Raw genomic sequence first — 19,410 nt, forward strand, 5'->3', positions numbered from 1 at the left:
CATCACTTAAATTTCCCATCTAATCAAGATAACTTACACCAGACTTCAGACAGTTAATTGAACTATTTGGCAGAGACACAGTTCTAAAATAGACATCTACTTCAAACTGGGGTCAGCATCTGCCAAGCCAATTATCTCTAAATATACCCCAAAATAGTCACTTCAATCCCACATTACAGTAAGTAACTAGGCAAAGATAAGTTTACAGAAAATGCAATAAAACATAAAGATTCTTCATCCCCTACAAACGTACATTTAAAGTGAAAAGAGGCAGTGCCTTAATGAAAAAAACTCCGAGCACAGTAAAACTCTGCCACAATAATGAGACACAAAATTCCTTCCTCACTACAGCTATGACATTCTGGTAGAGAACTGATAGAAAGCAATTATTTCAAACAGCTTATGAACTCCATCATACCTTGTGCAGAAACATTTGGAGTGGCTTCTGCAATCAGACTCTTAAAATGGGATGAAAAGTAAATCCAGCTCCTGGCCCTAGCATAACACATAATAAACCCCCCAGGATTTAGTTTAACAGAACAGCTACATACTGTTCAGAAGAGTCCTCCCTGCGTTTGAAGGGCAGTTCTTAATTTCTAAGAAAATACGTGGATTACAATAACAGGATAATGATCAATATTTGTGCCTCATTAGGCCAAATTAACAACAAAATACTTAATAATGCCTTTATGCCTGCCCTGCTAATATGAACTATAACCAGCAATAGTTGTGCAATCTTTTCAATATGGTTAGTAACTGTCCATGTGGAATGGAAAAAGACTTTTAGGTTCACATTCTTTGAAATTTTTACTGGCATTTCAAAATCAGGATCTACAAGTTATGAGTAATAGGTTTTTATACTAAGACATAGTGGGGTTTTTGCCTTTCTTTTCATTCTGCTTTTAAAACTGAACTACATGACTTATGACAGCCAAATATGATAGCCTTTTATTAATAAACAACCTCTTGTCTTTAGGCCACATCAATTATGTCTTCACACATTTTGGGACTAATGCTGACCCAGCTTACACAACTGCGAACTAGGAAGGTTTCCACCAAAGAGAAGTTGGAAGCAGGCTTACAGAGTTCCATTCTTGTTTTATTAGAAGCCTACTTGTACTAGTGATTGATTTTGGAATTAAGACAGTAGCTAGCTGCAAAAAAACAGATTCTCCCTCCTCCCCAATACACCTACACTAACCACAATTCTGAAATAATATTTAAGAAAAAGAATAACACAAGAAATCCTCAGCATCCCACTGAGTCATGGAATGTAACCTGGGGCTACTCTCAGGGAAGGCAAATAAACCCACAAGATTTGCTATGTATTTAGGTAAAACAGGAGCTTCAGAAGCCACTAGAAAAATGAAGTTAGCAACGGGGTTGGGGTTTTTTTCAGCTAAAGAAATCTAACTTGTAAGAGATCTCTAAAAATAATGAGTTCAGAAATAAATTAACCAAAAGTAGCAGGCAAATTTCCTGAAAAGAAATAGCCAGAAAACTAGTCCTTACATGTCTGCCTCTTGTTTCCATAACACTGATTCATTTGCTGGCACATTCTAATATAACAGACTCTGCAGCAGCATCAACACAGGTTTCTCTTACAGGACAAAATGGAACTCCTAACAAAGCAGCTAAAATAAACAAATAATACCAAATAACAATTTGGTTTGCGATGACATTCCACAATAAACAGGATTTAAATGTTAGGTTCCAAATGAACCATAGCATTTGCAAACTATGCTCATATTATCCATTCCTGCCCTATACACACTTAAAACTGAAAAAAATGATTCAAGTTATGTCATTTTCCATTTAAAAAAAATGCTGCAGTTAGCCAATACACACCCAAGATCCTGTTTAAAGCTGAAGCTGTGTAAAGCAACAAAAGTCAACATAAGTGATGACAGCACGGCATCACCAAGGAAGGTGAGAAGCTAATTCTTCCTAAGAATTATGTGAAGATCGTAGCATGTATTTACCACCAGATCAGACTTTACACTTTTCAAAGCAGCTAACATAACCCTGAAGAGGGAGAAATTCTTATGTAGAACGCTTAGGGAAAACATGACACAAATCTGAACTGAACTAACAGGGCTTCAGGCTGGGCAGGGGTGCAGTTTGAATTCTGGGCACAACCCCTAACAGGCTATGCTTCTATGAAACTATAAAAAAGAAAATCCACTCTCTAAGTAAACGTTCTGTGGTCTTACTTAAATAACTCAAGTACCAAGGACCATGATTTGCTGATGGCAAGGAAGCCTCGTTTCTCATCATACCATAACACTGTGATACTGAAAAAGTCATATTTATGTGAAATGTATTTCAGTATTAATGTTTTATTTATTAGACGACACTTTCTCCACCTGCTAAAAGTTTTCCAATAGAATGATTCAATAGGCAACATTAGTAAATCGCTTCTATTCACTTACAGGAATCAACGCAGACCTCTAGAGAAAAAACCCATCAGCGGAAATCATAATGTAAAAGGGATGCTTGGAAAACAGTACTTTGTTCCAGACAGATCTTATTGACACAATTCTGGATTAGAAAAGGGGCAATGCAGAGTCTAATCAAGTTTTAAACCTACTTGTATTAGAAAACTTCAGCAAACTGAATAAACGGCTACAGGTAAACAGGTTTTTATTAAAAGTCAAACCAGACAAAGTGTTAAAGAACTTTGAGGTTGAGCGTTTTGGTTGTAAAAAAAAAACAAACAAACCCTCAAGAGACAAACTCTAGGCCTGGGAAAAAAATAAAGGAATCAAGATCAGCTTTTGAGAGGCATTCTAAAAGGATAAAATGTTAGCAGAAAATCAAAGAGAAAAACTGGACATAACGTCTGTAAGGTTTCGTTCCCTCCAGATATATAAATACTCGAGAGACTTTAAAAAAAATGTTTGTGAAGCAATGTTTTATAGGCATTAGGATGTTGGCAGGGAAAAATACTGGCACAGTTCTTGCCACTATGTTACCCCATCCACAGGAATCTTAGCATGGACATGCAACATTACCTTTTCTTTGTAAAATATAACATAGGGTGGATCTGTCATTAGAACAGCTTATTTACCAATTCCAGCAAAAGTCAATGCCATTGAAAAAAACCAAACCTTACCTACTAAAAGATGTGCACAACCATTACACAATGTTGTGGTTAAAACTGGGTTTCAATTCCTGGGCAAAGTTCACTGTCCCATAGAGCTGCACATTTCATAATAAGAGTTTTAAATAGGTCATCAACTTACAAAGCTAATGATTGAAGGTCAAACCAAACCAGCTTCTAACTGTAAAATAGTATCTTGGAGGACATTTGCTTCCCAGCGGGCTCAGCTTTTGAAAATAACACTGACCATTGGTTTCAAAGCCCTTTACAAACCTACTCTGCAAGCTGGGTGCACATGAACTTTACTTTCATGACAGTCAGGCAGTTCTGCTGCATTCCACTAACAAACTGCATTAGAACAAGACAAGGTCACAGGACGGCAGGGCAGCATGGTGCATTCCAAGACAAACTGCACAAGTTGATTTTCTCCTTCCAGGATAGGTAAATACATGACAAACTGATTTAATTTTCATTGCTCATGTCTGAAATCAAATGATTACTATTGACTGTAAGGCTGCTCAAAGAAGGAAACTGATGGCACCTTGTCATTCCCCCGTGTTTGGGCAGGCATACTAGAATGTGTTAAATTTGTCAAATCAGACAGTTTAATAAGCCACTTACTTGAATAGGGAAACATCTGCATTCCTAATGGTGTGAACAAGTGTTAATTATTGCTTGCTATTTTAGGGAAAATATGCCGATGATATCACAAAGGAAACACATACCTACAAATAGTTGAAGATATTCTCCAGTTACTGGCACATGTCCAGAGCTGAATACAAAACTCTTTGGGAGAGGCCAGAGTACTCAGCACTTCCCATAACTGAGTCAGAAATATTTTCAGTAAGGATTCCGTCTCATCATCAATAGTTTTTCATGCTCAGAAAAGAATGATCCTGAAATATTTTTTACCATTATTGCTTACAGTATCTTCACATTTCTAGTAGCACAAATTAAACTGGATGTGGCTGCAAGGAACGGACAATGGGAAATTTAAGAAACTCCTGTGAAGTTTGAATTTTCATTTTTCCCCTTTGTTAAGAGTTTCAAAACACACACCACAGTATTTGAGAAATGTGCCAACACACAATTCCATACCCATAAGCTACAAAATGCCTTTGGTTAAAAGACCTCACTAGCGTAACATCACACTATTTCTCTTTTATTTCTACTTTCACAAGAGGTTTAATTGCCACAGAAACTCAATCTCTTGATACTAGCACACTGCCCAGATTTAAATCTTTCACACAACTCCTATTTCAAGCACATCATGCTCATTAGGGAGGACAAACTCACTTTTGGTGAGAGCACCAAGATGGAAGTTGGCAGATGTGGACCCTACTCCCCCTTTCATAAAGATTCTTCCGCAATTTTAAACCGAGTAATCAATGTTGTTCTGCTTCTTCGGAGAATACTCATACACAGAAAGAAGGCCATTCATTAATGGATTAAACTTGCTGATAGCACAAAAGGCTCACCAAGATGTCTTCTATACAATTCCAGCTCTCTCTCGGGGCAGCAGAGAGCAGCTATAGAGGCGTCTCAACCATCAGCTATTTTTGTAGAGCTCAGGCTAAGAAGGAAGATTTAATAAAACTCTTGAGAAATTTCCTTTCAGCCTTAAATTAGGGTTTGGAAATGTCTTTCATACTACATCATTTAGTTGCTTTTTGTGTAATGAATAAAGAATAAACAGCCATATCAAATTACCTTATACCTTATGCAGTGCTAAGAACAAACTCCATTTCAAATAACGGGTTGCACCCACACTGCAACTTTGCTGCCCCCTCTCAGGTTGGAAACAAAAAGCCTGTTTTTGCCAGAAACTTCTACCAACAAAAAAGGTTAAAAGATACAATAGTTCCTCCTCATTCTAAAGTCAGGCAAATCCCAAAGACAGATCACCAATCATCTTACCATCTTTCTGGAGAAACAGAATCTGTATTCATAAAAGTATTCATAAACTCGCAACACAGTCTACATGAAGAAATCAGCTCACCTACAACTACAACAGATCAATTAAAAGTTCTGTTTATTTGCTGGGACTCTATTTTTTAGAGTAAAAAGCTACCCCAATCTCCTGGGAGCTTAAGAAATTCTGAATTTTACCGAACACTGAAGAAATGTCATGTACTCTCCAAAGGCAAGCTGAAAACCCAGACAACCTGCTGGTTCTCTGAACAGCAGGACTCCACTACAAGAGACACTTGCATTTAGCAAACATGATACCCGTCACGGCTCCAGCCAGCCGTGGGCACAACAGATCTGAGGCAGGATCAGAAGTCAGAGTCACACGCGCAGCAAACACACAAGCAAATACCTGTTCATCCACACACCTTCATTCCCACATGAGCTCTTGCCAACTTCCATTCGAGTTTGACAAGGGAAAAGGCCTGTGCTTGTGGATCTCTCTCAAGATTTGGGAACTGACATAGTTACGAAGTTATGATGGAATTTAAAAAACAACGGTATACTCCCTGTCGCCCTGTTCCATCTAAGTCTCCCTGCTGTAAAAAGGTAACTTTGTACATCTTAGCCACACTACAATATACTGTATTTGGTACTGGAATAATAAAACACAACTTTAAATTTAGCACTGAGGGTGACATGTAAAAAGGGCAAAGAATATTCCACAGAATCAAAATGTAGTATAGATCACAGTGGTTTTCACTTTCTTTATTTTCAGTTACTTCCACACTCATCCAAGTTCATCCTTTACTCACCTGACACAATGTAAATTAAACACCAAAGTAATTATTTTCTTAGAAACATGTTTACTGTCACATTTTCGAGACTTTGCACGTTACAGAATTTTTATGCCCAGCGGCACTTTTTGTTGCACACTCAAACCCCATGTCCACAGGGCAGTTAGTACATTTACCTGTTGCTTAGTCTTCACATAGCCTCTCACAGAAACTCTTCTCAAGCCATCGCGATATCAGGCAGGCTCACAGGTATAATTTTATTTCATCTATGCATACACCAGTATTTTGTGATACCCTCTTACTGTGATTAAAACCAGAAAATGTTTGAGAATTTCTATATTGAATTTATGCCTATTTCCTGTTTAATTCAGCTGACAGCTCTTCCATTTCAACATAAATTGAATTAATCTGTTCTTGTTCTTTAAGACTGCTCTGAGAAAAACAAAGAAGATGTATCAAGAAAAATTAAGTCACGATTTCTTCAAATGAATTTCCGAAGGAGAACTTATGAACCTATAAATATGGTATGGTGGGAATGTACCAGATAGAAATACAAGTGCAGAATAAAGCATTAGCATTTACTTCAAGTGCTAATCAAATAAATTAATAATAAAGCAAAAAATAGGGTGGTATTTTTGTAGTACAAAAAAACAACGGCACTACAGAAAAGACGTACAGATAATGCCCACTGTCAAAGGTCCTGGATTGTAGACGCTCCAATTTAAGGAAATACTTCATGGGATTTCAACCGAACTAGGTGAACACCTCAGTGAAAGCACTGCAGAATTCAGAGGGCACATTCCTTTAATTTTCTAGCCAAAAATACCTTCACTTCATACACAGAACGTGTTTTATTTCATTGCATGTAACAAACCGAAGCATAAGAATAGCACCCCCAGTTCCACTGCAGTTAGAAACTGCTGTTACTGGCAATAAAATCTGTATTACTAGAAGGTAGGACAAATCAAGTTCTCCTCTGTAAATAAAAGAAGTTTTGCATAAATTATGTATGCTCCTACAGAAATCCCAAATACTTTCTTTTTGTGGACCAAAAGAAACAGGATCTGTAAAATCCATGGTATTGAAAGCGGTTTGCACCAGCTTCTCCCCCCAGGTGCTAACAGACACCCCTGAGTCACAGCGCTCACATCCCAGAGCTCTAGAGCCTCTCCAACATGTACAGCAGGCAGCTGCTCCCAGCACGGCTGCAGCAGCCATGTGGGATCACTGGGGAATTCCTGCGTATCTGAAAACGTGCCATTCGAGGTAACAATTGCTATGACAACTGCTGTCAAAAAAGATGGCCACCAGGAATTTCCTGGGAACCTGAAAACAAAGTTGTGCGATAGTATTTGCTTTGACTTATTAAAATAACGTCTAGTCACCAAGGAAGTCAGATACTTTACACTCAATGTATTTTCATTTCAATTTTTCATAAAAAAAGCTTTGTGTCAACATAATATTTCTTAGTATGATGCAATGGGCTAGTCGACAGCCTAACTAAAACTTGGGGTACTGCAGACTGAAGTTGGAATTAAAAAAAAAAAATAATAAATGCTTCCAGTAAATAGGTTAGCAATGTCAGAATTTGGTAGATATTGCTATTCATTCATAAGAATAAAACATTCATACCAGGCATCTATCCACGTGGATGAAACCCAGAGATTTATTTGCAAATCATTACTAGTTACACGTTTTAGCTATGAGAAAGAGAAATTAAGTCAAGCGGCTGTGTACCTCAGAGTCCTATACTAAAAGAAGGCTTCAAAAGAACTCTTTAACTAATCTGTATTCAAGAATTTATTTCTGCTATTAAAGTATAGGAAAACCAGCTTCAAGTCTTGTTAAACTCTGATCAGGTAAACTCAATTGGATTATACAGAAGTCTATTTAGAAGGAGCTGCTCTGTGTAGATAAGATAATGGAGATTTAAAAAAAAAAAAAAAAGTAAAGAGTAAAGATTACTTCAGAGGATCTAGTACCACATCACTCTGCTGATATGGTCTGTAATACTCCCCATACCTTTTCATTAACAACACTAAATTCTTGAGTTAAAAATACTTCACATATCCCCACTTTCTACCAGTTCTGCGCCTCAAGATGCATCTGGAAGATACACATTTTACCACTGTTTTACAGATAACAAGATCTATAGGGCATTAAAAAAAAGTATATAGGATATTGAGGTGAATTGCTCAAAATTATAGAGTCTGGACAAGAAAAAGCAAGAGCCTCCTGTTTTCTCGCTGTGATAGCTACCCAAATTGCACACAGCATTACCCAGACACCCAAGAAACCAGGCTCTGTCTCCCACCTTTCCCAGCTTCCCACGGGCATACCCAACACAGAAAATGTTTTGCCTATTTGTGCACCCCAAAATCTGTGATATTTGAGACAGCCTCATGGGAAACATCCTCCATTAAAGGGAATATGTTTGTCTTTACATTATAAAGCTAGTGACACTGTCAAACCAGAACCGCTCTCTTCTTCCATGATGTATTTAGACAGGAATAATAATACTATATCTATCATTATACACCTCAGGGTGATTATCTAGAGGGACGGGTAATTTTGTTCTGTTGCTTACATAATTAAGGAACACTTTCAGCAGTGAAGAAATCCCAGTTCACATCTTTTCTTACTGAGACTATATAATCTTCTTTCTTTCTTGAAGATTTTGGGGTCAAAACAATTGTAAGGACTCCTATCCCCACCTCTGACCCTGCTGCACATTAATGTTTTACACAACTTGTACCACCTTATTTTGTACCACACTGCCTTCAGGCCATGTTGTAAACCAGCCCTCAAAACTGATCCCTGTTAAAAATAACCTCCCCAAAATAGAAGAGAGGAGTAAGGGTTACCAAGGTTATTTTTAATCTGGATCGGTTCAATGGTTTGATTTACGCTGGGGACCCAATGAAGGTTTTTCTGGCGCAAGTGAGGGTGGCACATCATGGTGGGGAGGAGAGGGAAGGGATGGCTGTGGGCAGAGGGGATGCTAAGCTAGCTTTGAGGCTGAAGCCAGCATGTGGTAAAGCTCAGCCTCAAGGACACCACTCAAAAACCATAATAAAACTATTCAGCAGCACTGGTAGTGGGAGATTCAAAATAACTACAATGGAGCAGTGTAATAAAAAAATAAACTGGGACCAAAAAAACTGCAAACAATTTCACCAGCACCCTAAAAATTGTATCACCTCTTCTAAACACGTATTTTCCCCAATCTAGAGAGCCATAGGCTGCAGTGATTCCCCGGCTGTTTTGCATTTCAATAGCTAATATTCTGATTCTACTACTTTTTGAATACCATTTTTCTGAAGTTACTATGGTATTTTCAAGAGACATCTTCCTCAGTTGAATCCAGATCAATTAAAAATAGACAGTTGTAAATACTGTTCTGCTATTTTGGATAGCATTAAAACCAGAGAATTATAAAGGGACTGTGACCCAAAATAAATAGGTTTTATTTGGCAGCTTGGTTCAAACTGGTTGATCACGGAAAGAGAAATGTTCTTAGAATGAGAGGATTTCCTTTCCTCTTCTAAAAGTAAGAGCAAAAAGAAAGGGCTGAGAAAAAGGTCACTATTCTCGTTGGTACTAGGGATGAAGAAAATGTCCTAACCACTGTCTGGTACGCAGAACAGCAACAAAAGTACCACTTCTATAACCCAGCCAACCCAACACCACCCTAAATTTCAAACAGATACACACCTAGTTAGAATTACTGAAAATACTCATAAGGTTGATTTTTGACACTGAAGATGTACACATACAACTGCGTTGAGCTAAATGCATCAAAGTACAATAGTTACAGAAATGCCATTTAGAAGCCTCAACTACGAGCACCATTTGCTTTTATTTTCCATTTTAACTGACGGAATAGTAGTAAAAACAGCCTGAAATTTTGATTTGTGAGGCTTTTGTTCTTATATACCACATTGATCCTATAAAGCATGTATTAATCTGGTCACACGGAAAATTTATTCCTACAAAGTTTAGCTACTGTGAGATAACTAAAAAAGCAGTTCTAGCAGAAACGCAGACAAGCTCTCAAATGTACTGCTCAAGCAAACCAACTAGTCTTGTCTCTACCAGAGTGCCTCAGCGATGAGCATAGCTCATTTTATAATTTCTAAATCACTTAACATATTTTTTAAAAAACAAATGTATATTTATCATGATATAATCTTAAAGCACAAGCCCAACAGCAGTAATTACATGTATGCCTTCAGATCTGTACCAATACATCAACACATAGGTCACTACCTCATTTCTAAGCCTTTAACTAATGTGCATTCCCATTCAGCTCGATTATTAAAATTAAATGCTTCAGCTCTCTCAAATGAGTTCAGCCTGATTAACTTGGAGGCTTTCTTACTTCAGCTTTCTCCTTTGCTTAAAGCTATCATGCTGGCCTGTGACAATTTAATAGCATGACAAAAATCCAACTTGAGTAAAGGCAATGATAATGGTCCTCCTCAAATGATAATATTACATAAAAAATTGGTACTGTAGTGTTTTGGGAAAAAAAAAAAGTTCTGCTTTCAGTACTTCTCTATGGAAAGCCTGATCTCTCTAATATTCTTAGTTCATTCAAACTAGCAGGGCTACACTGTTTTTGCAAGACCTAGTAATTTAATGTCCTGTCATTTTAGCAAGAGTATGTTTCCCAGTGATGCAGATAATACTACACACAATATTTATCAGTGCTGTTAGCAACAGATTACACAGACCTGATTAGACTTCTCTTATTTCCACTCTGCTCTGCACTAAAAAAAGGCTGTGCAACAAATCTTAACAATAATAAGGATAGATTCCTACCCCAAAAAGCAGCAAAGTATTTTGCAAAACTAAATCAGAACACCACCCATGGAGATACTGTGTCCTCAAGCGATTTCAGAAATCCACTACGAGCTAAGGCAGAAAATACTTCACATAAAAATACAACCTTAGTACTCAGTTGTTTTGCCTAGAATATAACTAATTAACATCCTCTGCAGGTTTTCAGTGTGGTTGTGTTCCTAGACTTTTATCAATTCACTTCAGTCACATAGGTTTGGGTTTCTTTTTGTAATTTCCATTTTAGAAACTGTTGAAAACATACTGAAGACAGGACAAATTGGACCACCGGCTGTAAGAGTGAAACTGTTCTAGGTTCTTGCCAATGGCATATACAGTAAGGTGAAACAAAATGAAAGGACTACAACAGGAACTACAGATTTCATCTACTAAATATTGCAATACTTCAAATCACCAGCATGATACATGCTTGGTGTACACCTTGGTACACGAGTGCTCTTTCTCCCTACCTTCATGTTCTTCCTATGGCAGAGAAGAGCAGCATCAAATACTACACTGAGGTAAGATGCCTTCGTAACAGCTGAAATATAATTCCCCATGAAGAAAATGGAAGAGACAGAAAGCAAGTTCTGCAACTCAAACTGGAAAGCATTACATACAGCTAACATTGCTAAAAATTCCCCTCCCTTCTTCTGTGTTAATATGCTATGCAAGAAAACATTCAGCTGCAAATTTATGAAATTCTTCCACCACAGTACTGGAGGGAAAAGCAGATAATCAGGATTTCCTTAGATATAAAGCATAGCTAGCATAAGGCTCTCCTTTCCACTTACGGAAAGTTATTTTTTTCTTCAAGGTACTTTTAATTAATCTACAACAAAGTCAAAATTATTTTTATGGAGATACCCAAGGATCGTTTATTTCTGATACTACTGCACTGAGAATTGGAATCTAGGGACATTCTAGACCTTAACTTGATTTAAAATATGCAATTAAAACGCGGGTTCAGTTTTTCAGGTACCAAAGGACTATAACCTACATTCAGACAAACTCAGAATACGTGTTAGCTTATATAATCACCAAGGGCAGAGGAAGCCAACAATACGCCTTCAAAATTAGTGGCTAATGTATACCCAGTCTAAAACCTCAACCCTACAAACATTTACATATGAAAAGAGTTAATCATGCCAATGAAGCTAACCATTACTCAAAAGTTATGCACATGCCTAAACCTCTGTAGACTCAGGACTTAAAAATTTAAGACGATACCTTTGCTCAGAGAAGAAAAACTAGTTCTGTTAGCGCACTGTTATTCCTGAAGTTGGGTCATTCAACACATCAAAGACTCTTTACTGAACTTGAAATTAGTTATGGACCTGGGAAGTATATTTCTATTGCTTTAGACATCAAGTGCCATGTATCCTACCAGAGATAATACATATTGAATATTAATTTTCATATTTAAAAAAATCCCAACAGTTAATGTAATACATATACACTTGGCTTATTCACTTACCACTACATCTTGCTTTCAGGGGAAAGAAAAAAAATATTTTAAAAAAATCATTGCATTCCAATGGAATGGAAGAAATAAAACCCTCTGAGATAGAAGAGACAAGGAAAATCAAGTATTTCAGTATGAGGTAGGTCACAGGAACTTGACAGCATTGCTACAGACCACAACCTGAACTATCACAACACAGTGGGCAGGAGGAGAGCTGCGGGCATGCAGCCAGCTCAGAGGCACACAGGGTGGAGTAAGTAGCCACTGTCTTTTCTCACAAATATTCTTACAAAACTATCTTCAATGCACAAAGTTTCCTATCCCCCCAGCAGGGGAGATCATCCATGAAGGGACCAAATACTCCTATGAATAACACTGACAAGAGTCAAAATTAAAGAGGTGTCACGTTAAAAAGAAATCTCCAAATCTCTCATTTATTTAAGATTCTTTAAGATAAAATGACTAATACTACATTTTAAGTGCTAGAGAAGAATCATGCACCTCCCCCTCCAACAACTCGTCTGTGTCTGCTGAACTTTGAAAATTACTGGATTTGAAGATTACAATGCCAGGATTTCCAATTAATGGCTAACAGCACATGACTTCTGCCTTGTACATTAAGTATACATTTTTGTTTGGGTGTTTTTTTTCTTTTAATAAAGGCTGACCAAAGCAGAGAAATTCCCAGAAGTAGCCACAGTTGCAAAAGGTAACTGTCATTGGTTTCACAGGCTAAGTTGTTCAATAATGTTTACGAAGCAGGGTTACGAAAACCTTGCTGCGGTGCAAAGTATCCCACTATCTTACTACTACTTGCACTTGCACTTTCCTTTCAAGCATCTGGGACTGACTACTGCTGGACACAAAATTCTGTTGTAAATGGCTCATGATTTTGATACATCATCATCATTCCTACCCTTGGTCCTCTGGAACAGTGCACAGAGAGAGAATAAAAACTTCAACACACTCTTGTATTACTGCAAGTATAAGGTACTTCAAGATAATTAATAAAAATATCTTCTCAGAGTTTAAGAGTTCAGTGTTTACAAACTGTATTTTCATGGGCTTCTGCTACTAGCCTGGTTGAGACACAGTAGAAATTAATCACAGTGAGCGGGCACAAAGTTATACCATCAACAAAATAATTATACTTTCTGCATTTACTCTAGGACTGCTGGCATTTTGAATGATTAACTAGGACTGGGAGGGTTGGGGCAAGGACATAGCGTGTGCAGCCTTTGCAAAAAGTCTGGCTGACACAGCTGTCAGAGAACATCTGAATCAGCAAGAAAACTACTATTCTTCCAAAAGAGAAAAATACAGTATCACTAAATGCCAGCTAATCATCAACAGACTGCTGCATTTATCTTCATGCCTTTTGGGCAGGGCAATTCCCAACAATATCCAAACTTTACTGCCAGCACTGTTCATCTTAACTCTGTAGCCGATTATTTCAGCAGAGCACAAGAATGTAGACAAATGACTCTGTGTTCATGAAGTCTCAGCTTGAATATTCTAGTCGTGTTGCTATATACTTTATTTGATTAGCACTGACCAAAGATACCTACTGTAGTAATTCCCGAAGAGCAGTTCACTGTATTTTGTAAATGTTTACTACAGTGCAATGAAATACAATTATTTGCAAAAAAGCATAGCTGCCGCCATTTTCTACTATTTACTTACCGGTGGGAAATCAAAGTCTATCTGGTTAGCTAAATTTAAGATGTAGTCGATTCGAAACTGGTTCTCTGGATTGGCTAGTTCAACTGGAGGTGCCAAATTGCCCATTGCTGTCACTATTGTCTGCAAGAAATAAAAATAAAATACTGTAGAGAGTGTCTAAATAGCTAGCTTTGAATAATTAGAAACAATAGCTCATAAGTTTACCTCTATAGCTTCTTTAATATTGTTTTTAATATCTTGAATTTTCATTTTCTTCTCCCTGTAATAAAAAAAAAACATTATTAAATTTATAAGCCATACCTTTTGGAAAGAGAACATGAGAAGTTTTCTATCAAAACTGCACTGTCATTATTGACTAAAGTGCTCTCAGTCACTGAATACTTTTGTAGATAGACTTGATTAAATACTTTTCTGCTTAAACAGTAAACATCTATTTGTATCCAAAACTCAGTATCTAATTATGCTTAAATAAAAACTTACTGCAGTCTTAGACTGGGACTAAGACATTCTGCAAAATCAAACAGATTTTGATTCATTTGAATGCAAAATACTAGACATACATGCAATTATTTAGAAAAGCATAAACTGGAGACAGAGAAAAAAATGGGTAAGTTATTAAAAGTAGAAACAAGTAAAAGGAGATCAAAGAACCTCAAAGTACAAAAAAATTGAAGAACAAAAATTATGTCAAAGCAGAAAAAGCTAGAGCAGAGAAGTCAACCTGACAGAGACATTCAAACCAACAGTTTGTATATAAAATCTAAAATAAATAATAAAGGGCTAATCCAAATATGTAAAATTACCATTTAACTACAAGCAGAAGAGTAGGCTAGAAAACCACTTGGAATGCTCTATATGAGCATTATCATTTGGGATTAACTGCAGCCAAATAAAGTGTAATAACAGGCTCAAGCAAACTGCAGTGTGAACCATTGCCTCTGTATCTGTATTGTGTTTTATATCAAATCTGACAATAGTTACTTTCAATGCTAAATAGTGCTATCAAATGAACTGCATGATACAAACATTTGATATAACCAGGAATTAGCATCCTAAAGGTATTACTAGTATTGGAGTCTGTAAACTGTAACTTAGTTGTAATGTAGTATTACAACATTTTTACATTAATTTCTTGCTATACACAGCATAAAACTACTACTTTGAGGTAAACCAAGTTAGCCATGTAATTACTAAAAAACCCCCTGCTAAATTGTCTAAATGACCTTTTAATCTTAATTAAACTGTTTTTACAGAATGTTTTCATTATCTGAATATTTATACAAACTATTTTTAGAGTTTTTTTCATTTTGAAAACTAACATTTTCCAGCATAGTATCCTAGAGATTTTAAATTACCAACCATGTGTTTTCTTTTCTACCCTTTAAAAGGTAGTGCTCACACTTTCAGCTTGCCAACTATAGCTTGAAAACCTAATGTTACTGATGTAATTAAGTACTCATATTACAAATGGGGTTTTATCACTTTTTCCTTTCTATAACTATTCACAACCACCAACCAAAACGAAACTGAAAGCACATTCACCAATCAAGAATGCAGAACAGCAGAAAAAGTACTGCTTTAATAACAAGGCAGACGCAGATGTCCAAGAATACTGAAAATGCTGGTTATCAAATGAAAGATTAATGAAACTTTTGTTAAGTGAAAGGGTCAAGGAAAACACCGCTGTGCCAGCTGCATGTTACACTGCCTTTTAGATATAAATATGGAGGAACTTCCTATACATCCCACAGTTGTGAAAGCATGATTGCAATGCAAGTGCTGCTCTTGGAGATGGAAAGCAAACAGCAGTATCAGATCATCTCACTCAGGATGACTTAGCTGTGTACAGAACATGTCTGAATCAGCAGCAGAACTCTACCAAACAGAAATACGATTATCCCTCAAGATCAGCTCCTCATCACTGACCACTGCATATATTCTCAAAACTTTGGGGAAGGCAAGGAAGGTCAGTGAAGCTTGATGCAGAAAGAAAATGAAATGATCAATAATCAGATGTAAATTCTTGTTTCCCCTAGACTTCTTAATCTACCTACAGACCACCTTATTCCTGAAGACTACCACTTTTTTTACTTCAAGGATCTGGCATTGCTGATGGGAACAAGGCAGTCAGACAAGGCAGGCCAAAAGCACTGAACTAAGGAAAATAACTAAGACAGGAAAAGAGGGAAAACTGAGGCCTTTTCACCCTCTTCCTTCCCATCTTCAATGCTTTCTATTGCCGCAGGTCTCAAGAAACTCTCCATGCTGCAAACCCAGACTTAGGGAGGTGTACAAAGACTCTTATTTTTCAGTTACTGCAGATACGCTTTCAAAAACATCTGCCACTTTTGTCCGTTTTTAAAAAATTATGTTCCTTTATTTAAAAAAATGCAAATAATGGTATGAAAGCAGGAAATGTTTATCCATGACAGTGTAAGCAATTTGTCCGGCTTGATTTTGCCTCCGATTTTCAGCTGGGTCTCGAACTTAATGAAACGTATCTAGCTACTGCCCCATGGAGATCAAAAGGGCAACGGATATGCTGGAAGTTAAACAAGATACCAGTATATTTAAATGATTAAGTAAAGAAATAATATTCAGTCATGTTGCTTTGTTTTGGAACATCAATAGAAAGACAGAAGTTTAGAAAGTATTCTAGTTTGGTTTTTGGTTGTTTCAGCAAACTGTAGTTACGCTGTCTCCCCTGGAACACTTACAGCTAACTGCCTCAAAGTATCAGCTAAGTACACATTTACCTACGTTACTCTTCCATACCATACAATAAAACATAATGTTTTATTATAGGTTTGGTCCAGCCTTCACATTTACACCTCTTCACTGATCCTCAGGCTATTAGCAGCACTGCAGAATGATAATGAATATGGAGTGATGTAAAACTCCAGCAATTAAACTGCTTGATAACCATCATCATCTTTACAACAAGAATACTCATAGTTCCTATTTCTGGTTTTGTTGCCATGGCCCTATAGCATGCCCAGTAAACAAGGAATCTTATTACACAGCAATGAATGTATCATGTCGTTTTGTGTTTTGTAATGTTTACTAAGCATAAATTTTCCATGACAATGAGATAGTTCATCCTTCTGGAACTCAACGTGTTCATCAATCACCCATCCAATACCTTACATGCAAATTCTAACTTCAAAAAAAGAAAGGTGAAATTAATTTTGTTCAGCGACTAATGAAATGCAGTAAACAAGAGCCAAGCCCCACCTCTGCTGTCTCTCGATCTGCCAAAATTGTTTTAGAGAAATCCCAGACAGGTTGCACCTCAGATTTCCAAAAGTAATTAAACTTCATTTTCCCCAACAACAAAGATTGACTATTCAGCTTAGAAACAGATTCTTGCTTTTTTCATTTTTGTTTCTGGGTGCTGCACAATCACCAAAACTCCAAAAGAAAAAAGCCGTGGTCCTAAAATGTTTTCATCTGGAACAGACTGAGCATATTGGGAATGGCACCATGCTATCCTGGCTAATGAATGACTGATGTCTCTGCAGGCCTGTTCTGTATCTTTAGATGCCATGGGTTAATAAGGTCGTATTTTTAATCTTGTTTAAAACTTTTGCTTAGGCTGTGTAGGGTAAGCCAAACAAAGCATTAAACTCTATTAGTTGAGGATTATAAGAAAAATCTCAAATCCTGCTGTTTTCAATATTTAAATGGGCCAAAGCAAAGCTGCACATAGCTTTCAGGAAAACTAATAAAGTCTATTTTAGGCACTATGAAAAAAGATGACATTTTATTTCAAATAACATAAAATCAGAATGACATAAAAGGTCATGAAAATCAAATATTCCTTGAAAACAAACCTAATCAGTATTTAATAAAGAACTTCTCCACCTGTGGCTGAGCTTTACTATTAAAATGGCAACATTTCTACTCAGACTTTATCAAATCCTATGCAATGAACAAATTACCAAACGGATTATAAGAAACCAAACTAATTTAATTTTAATGTTAATTTCTGGTTTACCTTCCAGATAATATGAATAACCATTACTTGAAAAACTATTTAAAGTTTAAAAAGAACATTTTGGAGGACCAAGGATTCAGCTCACCCAGTATAAACATCTCACAGGCAGAAGTTAAAAAAATCTGGTGCTGAAATGAATGGTCAAAACATGTCAAATTATTTTTTTTTTTAAAAAAGAAAAAAGTAGTAAGAAATCCTGTTACCCCTCTATGCCATTAATCTAAATTCCTGAAAGCAGGTAAGTTTGAATTTCTTCATCACGACTGGAAAGTTAAGAAGCCACACACCTTGTTGCAAAGTTCTGTTCAACAGACAGAGTTCAGACAAGACTGAAGAGAAAAATACAAAGAACTACCTAGTTTTAAATTAGAATGTAATATATTCTTTTTTCCAGCAAAAAAAAGAAAATTTTATTAACAGAAACGAAGTGATTTGTTTCTCCAAACCCTACAAACTCACAAGACAGCTACAAAAAATTTCCAAAATGCACAGAGGGCAAAGCAACAGCAATAAAATTTATTTTTCCTTTAGAAGGCAAGATAGCCAAAGTAATACAGCACTATTGTTTTAACATATATCAATTATCTAAGTTAGTGGCGAAAACTTCCCCACATCTCTCCCAAATCCCCTGATTATACTGGAAACTCCACACTTTTAATATAGGAATATTTTAGGAACCAAACATTAGACAGTGTCATGAAGAACACTGTGAAGAAGTGAATTTAGTGCTGTGGGATACATCATTTGAGGGAAAGTAAAAAGACTTTGATCAGATAATATGCATCAGAAAAAGGCTTTTAATGAGGGTAAATTATGATTGCCAATTAATCCCATTATGAACATGGGCTAAAAAAAGAACGTACTCTGGAACATGAATTTTTAAAACGTGAATACAGAATACTGAAACATAATTTGCATATTGCAGATATAAATGCTAGCTTTCATTTTTGAAAAATGTAACTTTCTTTCTCAATTTGTCTTTTAACATAATATCCTATGTGCAACATTAGCATAATAAATAATGCCACACAAAGATTTGCAATTTAATAGTCTGTATACGTTATCTCAGAAGTGAGCCTTTCCAGAATCCTGAGGGGTATGTAACTGCATGGGCAGAGTACACCATGCGACACAAGGACACCTACTATTTTAAAATGTCTGGGTTTGTATTATATAATAATTCCCCTAAAGCGTGTTAAAATGTTCTTTATTAATTATGTGGCCAATTTTTGTTGTTCTCTGGGTGCCATTTTATATATTTTATGCTGTTTAAATATTTAGAAATATTAAAAATATTTTTATTTTAATAAAAAAGCAGAGTCTCTCCTTAAACTTGTATTGCAAAATGTACATGCCTAGCAAGTATATATAACCATTTAAAATGTAATCACATAATGTTAACACAGAGCATTAACCTTTGTCATCTTCACCGGGTTGTAAACAGCCTGGCTTCTATCCCCTTCAGCGCTCAGTGTAATGCATAAATTACTTTTATTTCTGAAGCACTGTCAAACTTCACTCTCTCTTGAACTTGCTGACATAACAACTCTATCTAGTGAAAAGCTTCTCTTGCCCTGTGCAGAGAACTGCCAGTTAGGTGAATCAATTTGCAAGC

The 19,410-nt window shown here is 36.5% G+C and overlaps 1 protein-coding gene across 1 annotated transcript in view; it reads right to left on the reverse strand.

Annotated features, from left to right (window-relative positions):
- The window catches only part of GNAS (GNAS complex locus), a 158,361-nt gene that overhangs the window by 42,711 nt on the left and 96,240 nt on the right, over positions 1-19,410 (reverse strand). The window contains exons 3-4 of the mRNA XM_037402750.1: positions 14,003-14,057; positions 13,799-13,918 (exon numbers count right to left, since the gene is read on the reverse strand). Coding sequence (XP_037258647.1) covers positions 13,799-13,918; positions 14,003-14,057 — 175 coding nt within the window. The remainder of the gene's footprint in view (positions 1-13,798; positions 13,919-14,002; positions 14,058-19,410) is intronic.

This window comes from Falco rusticolus, chromosome 10 (genome assembly GCF_015220075.1).
Source record: "Falco rusticolus isolate bFalRus1 chromosome 10, bFalRus1.pri, whole genome shotgun sequence".
Taxonomy (NCBI): domain Eukaryota; kingdom Metazoa; phylum Chordata; class Aves; order Falconiformes; family Falconidae; genus Falco; species Falco rusticolus.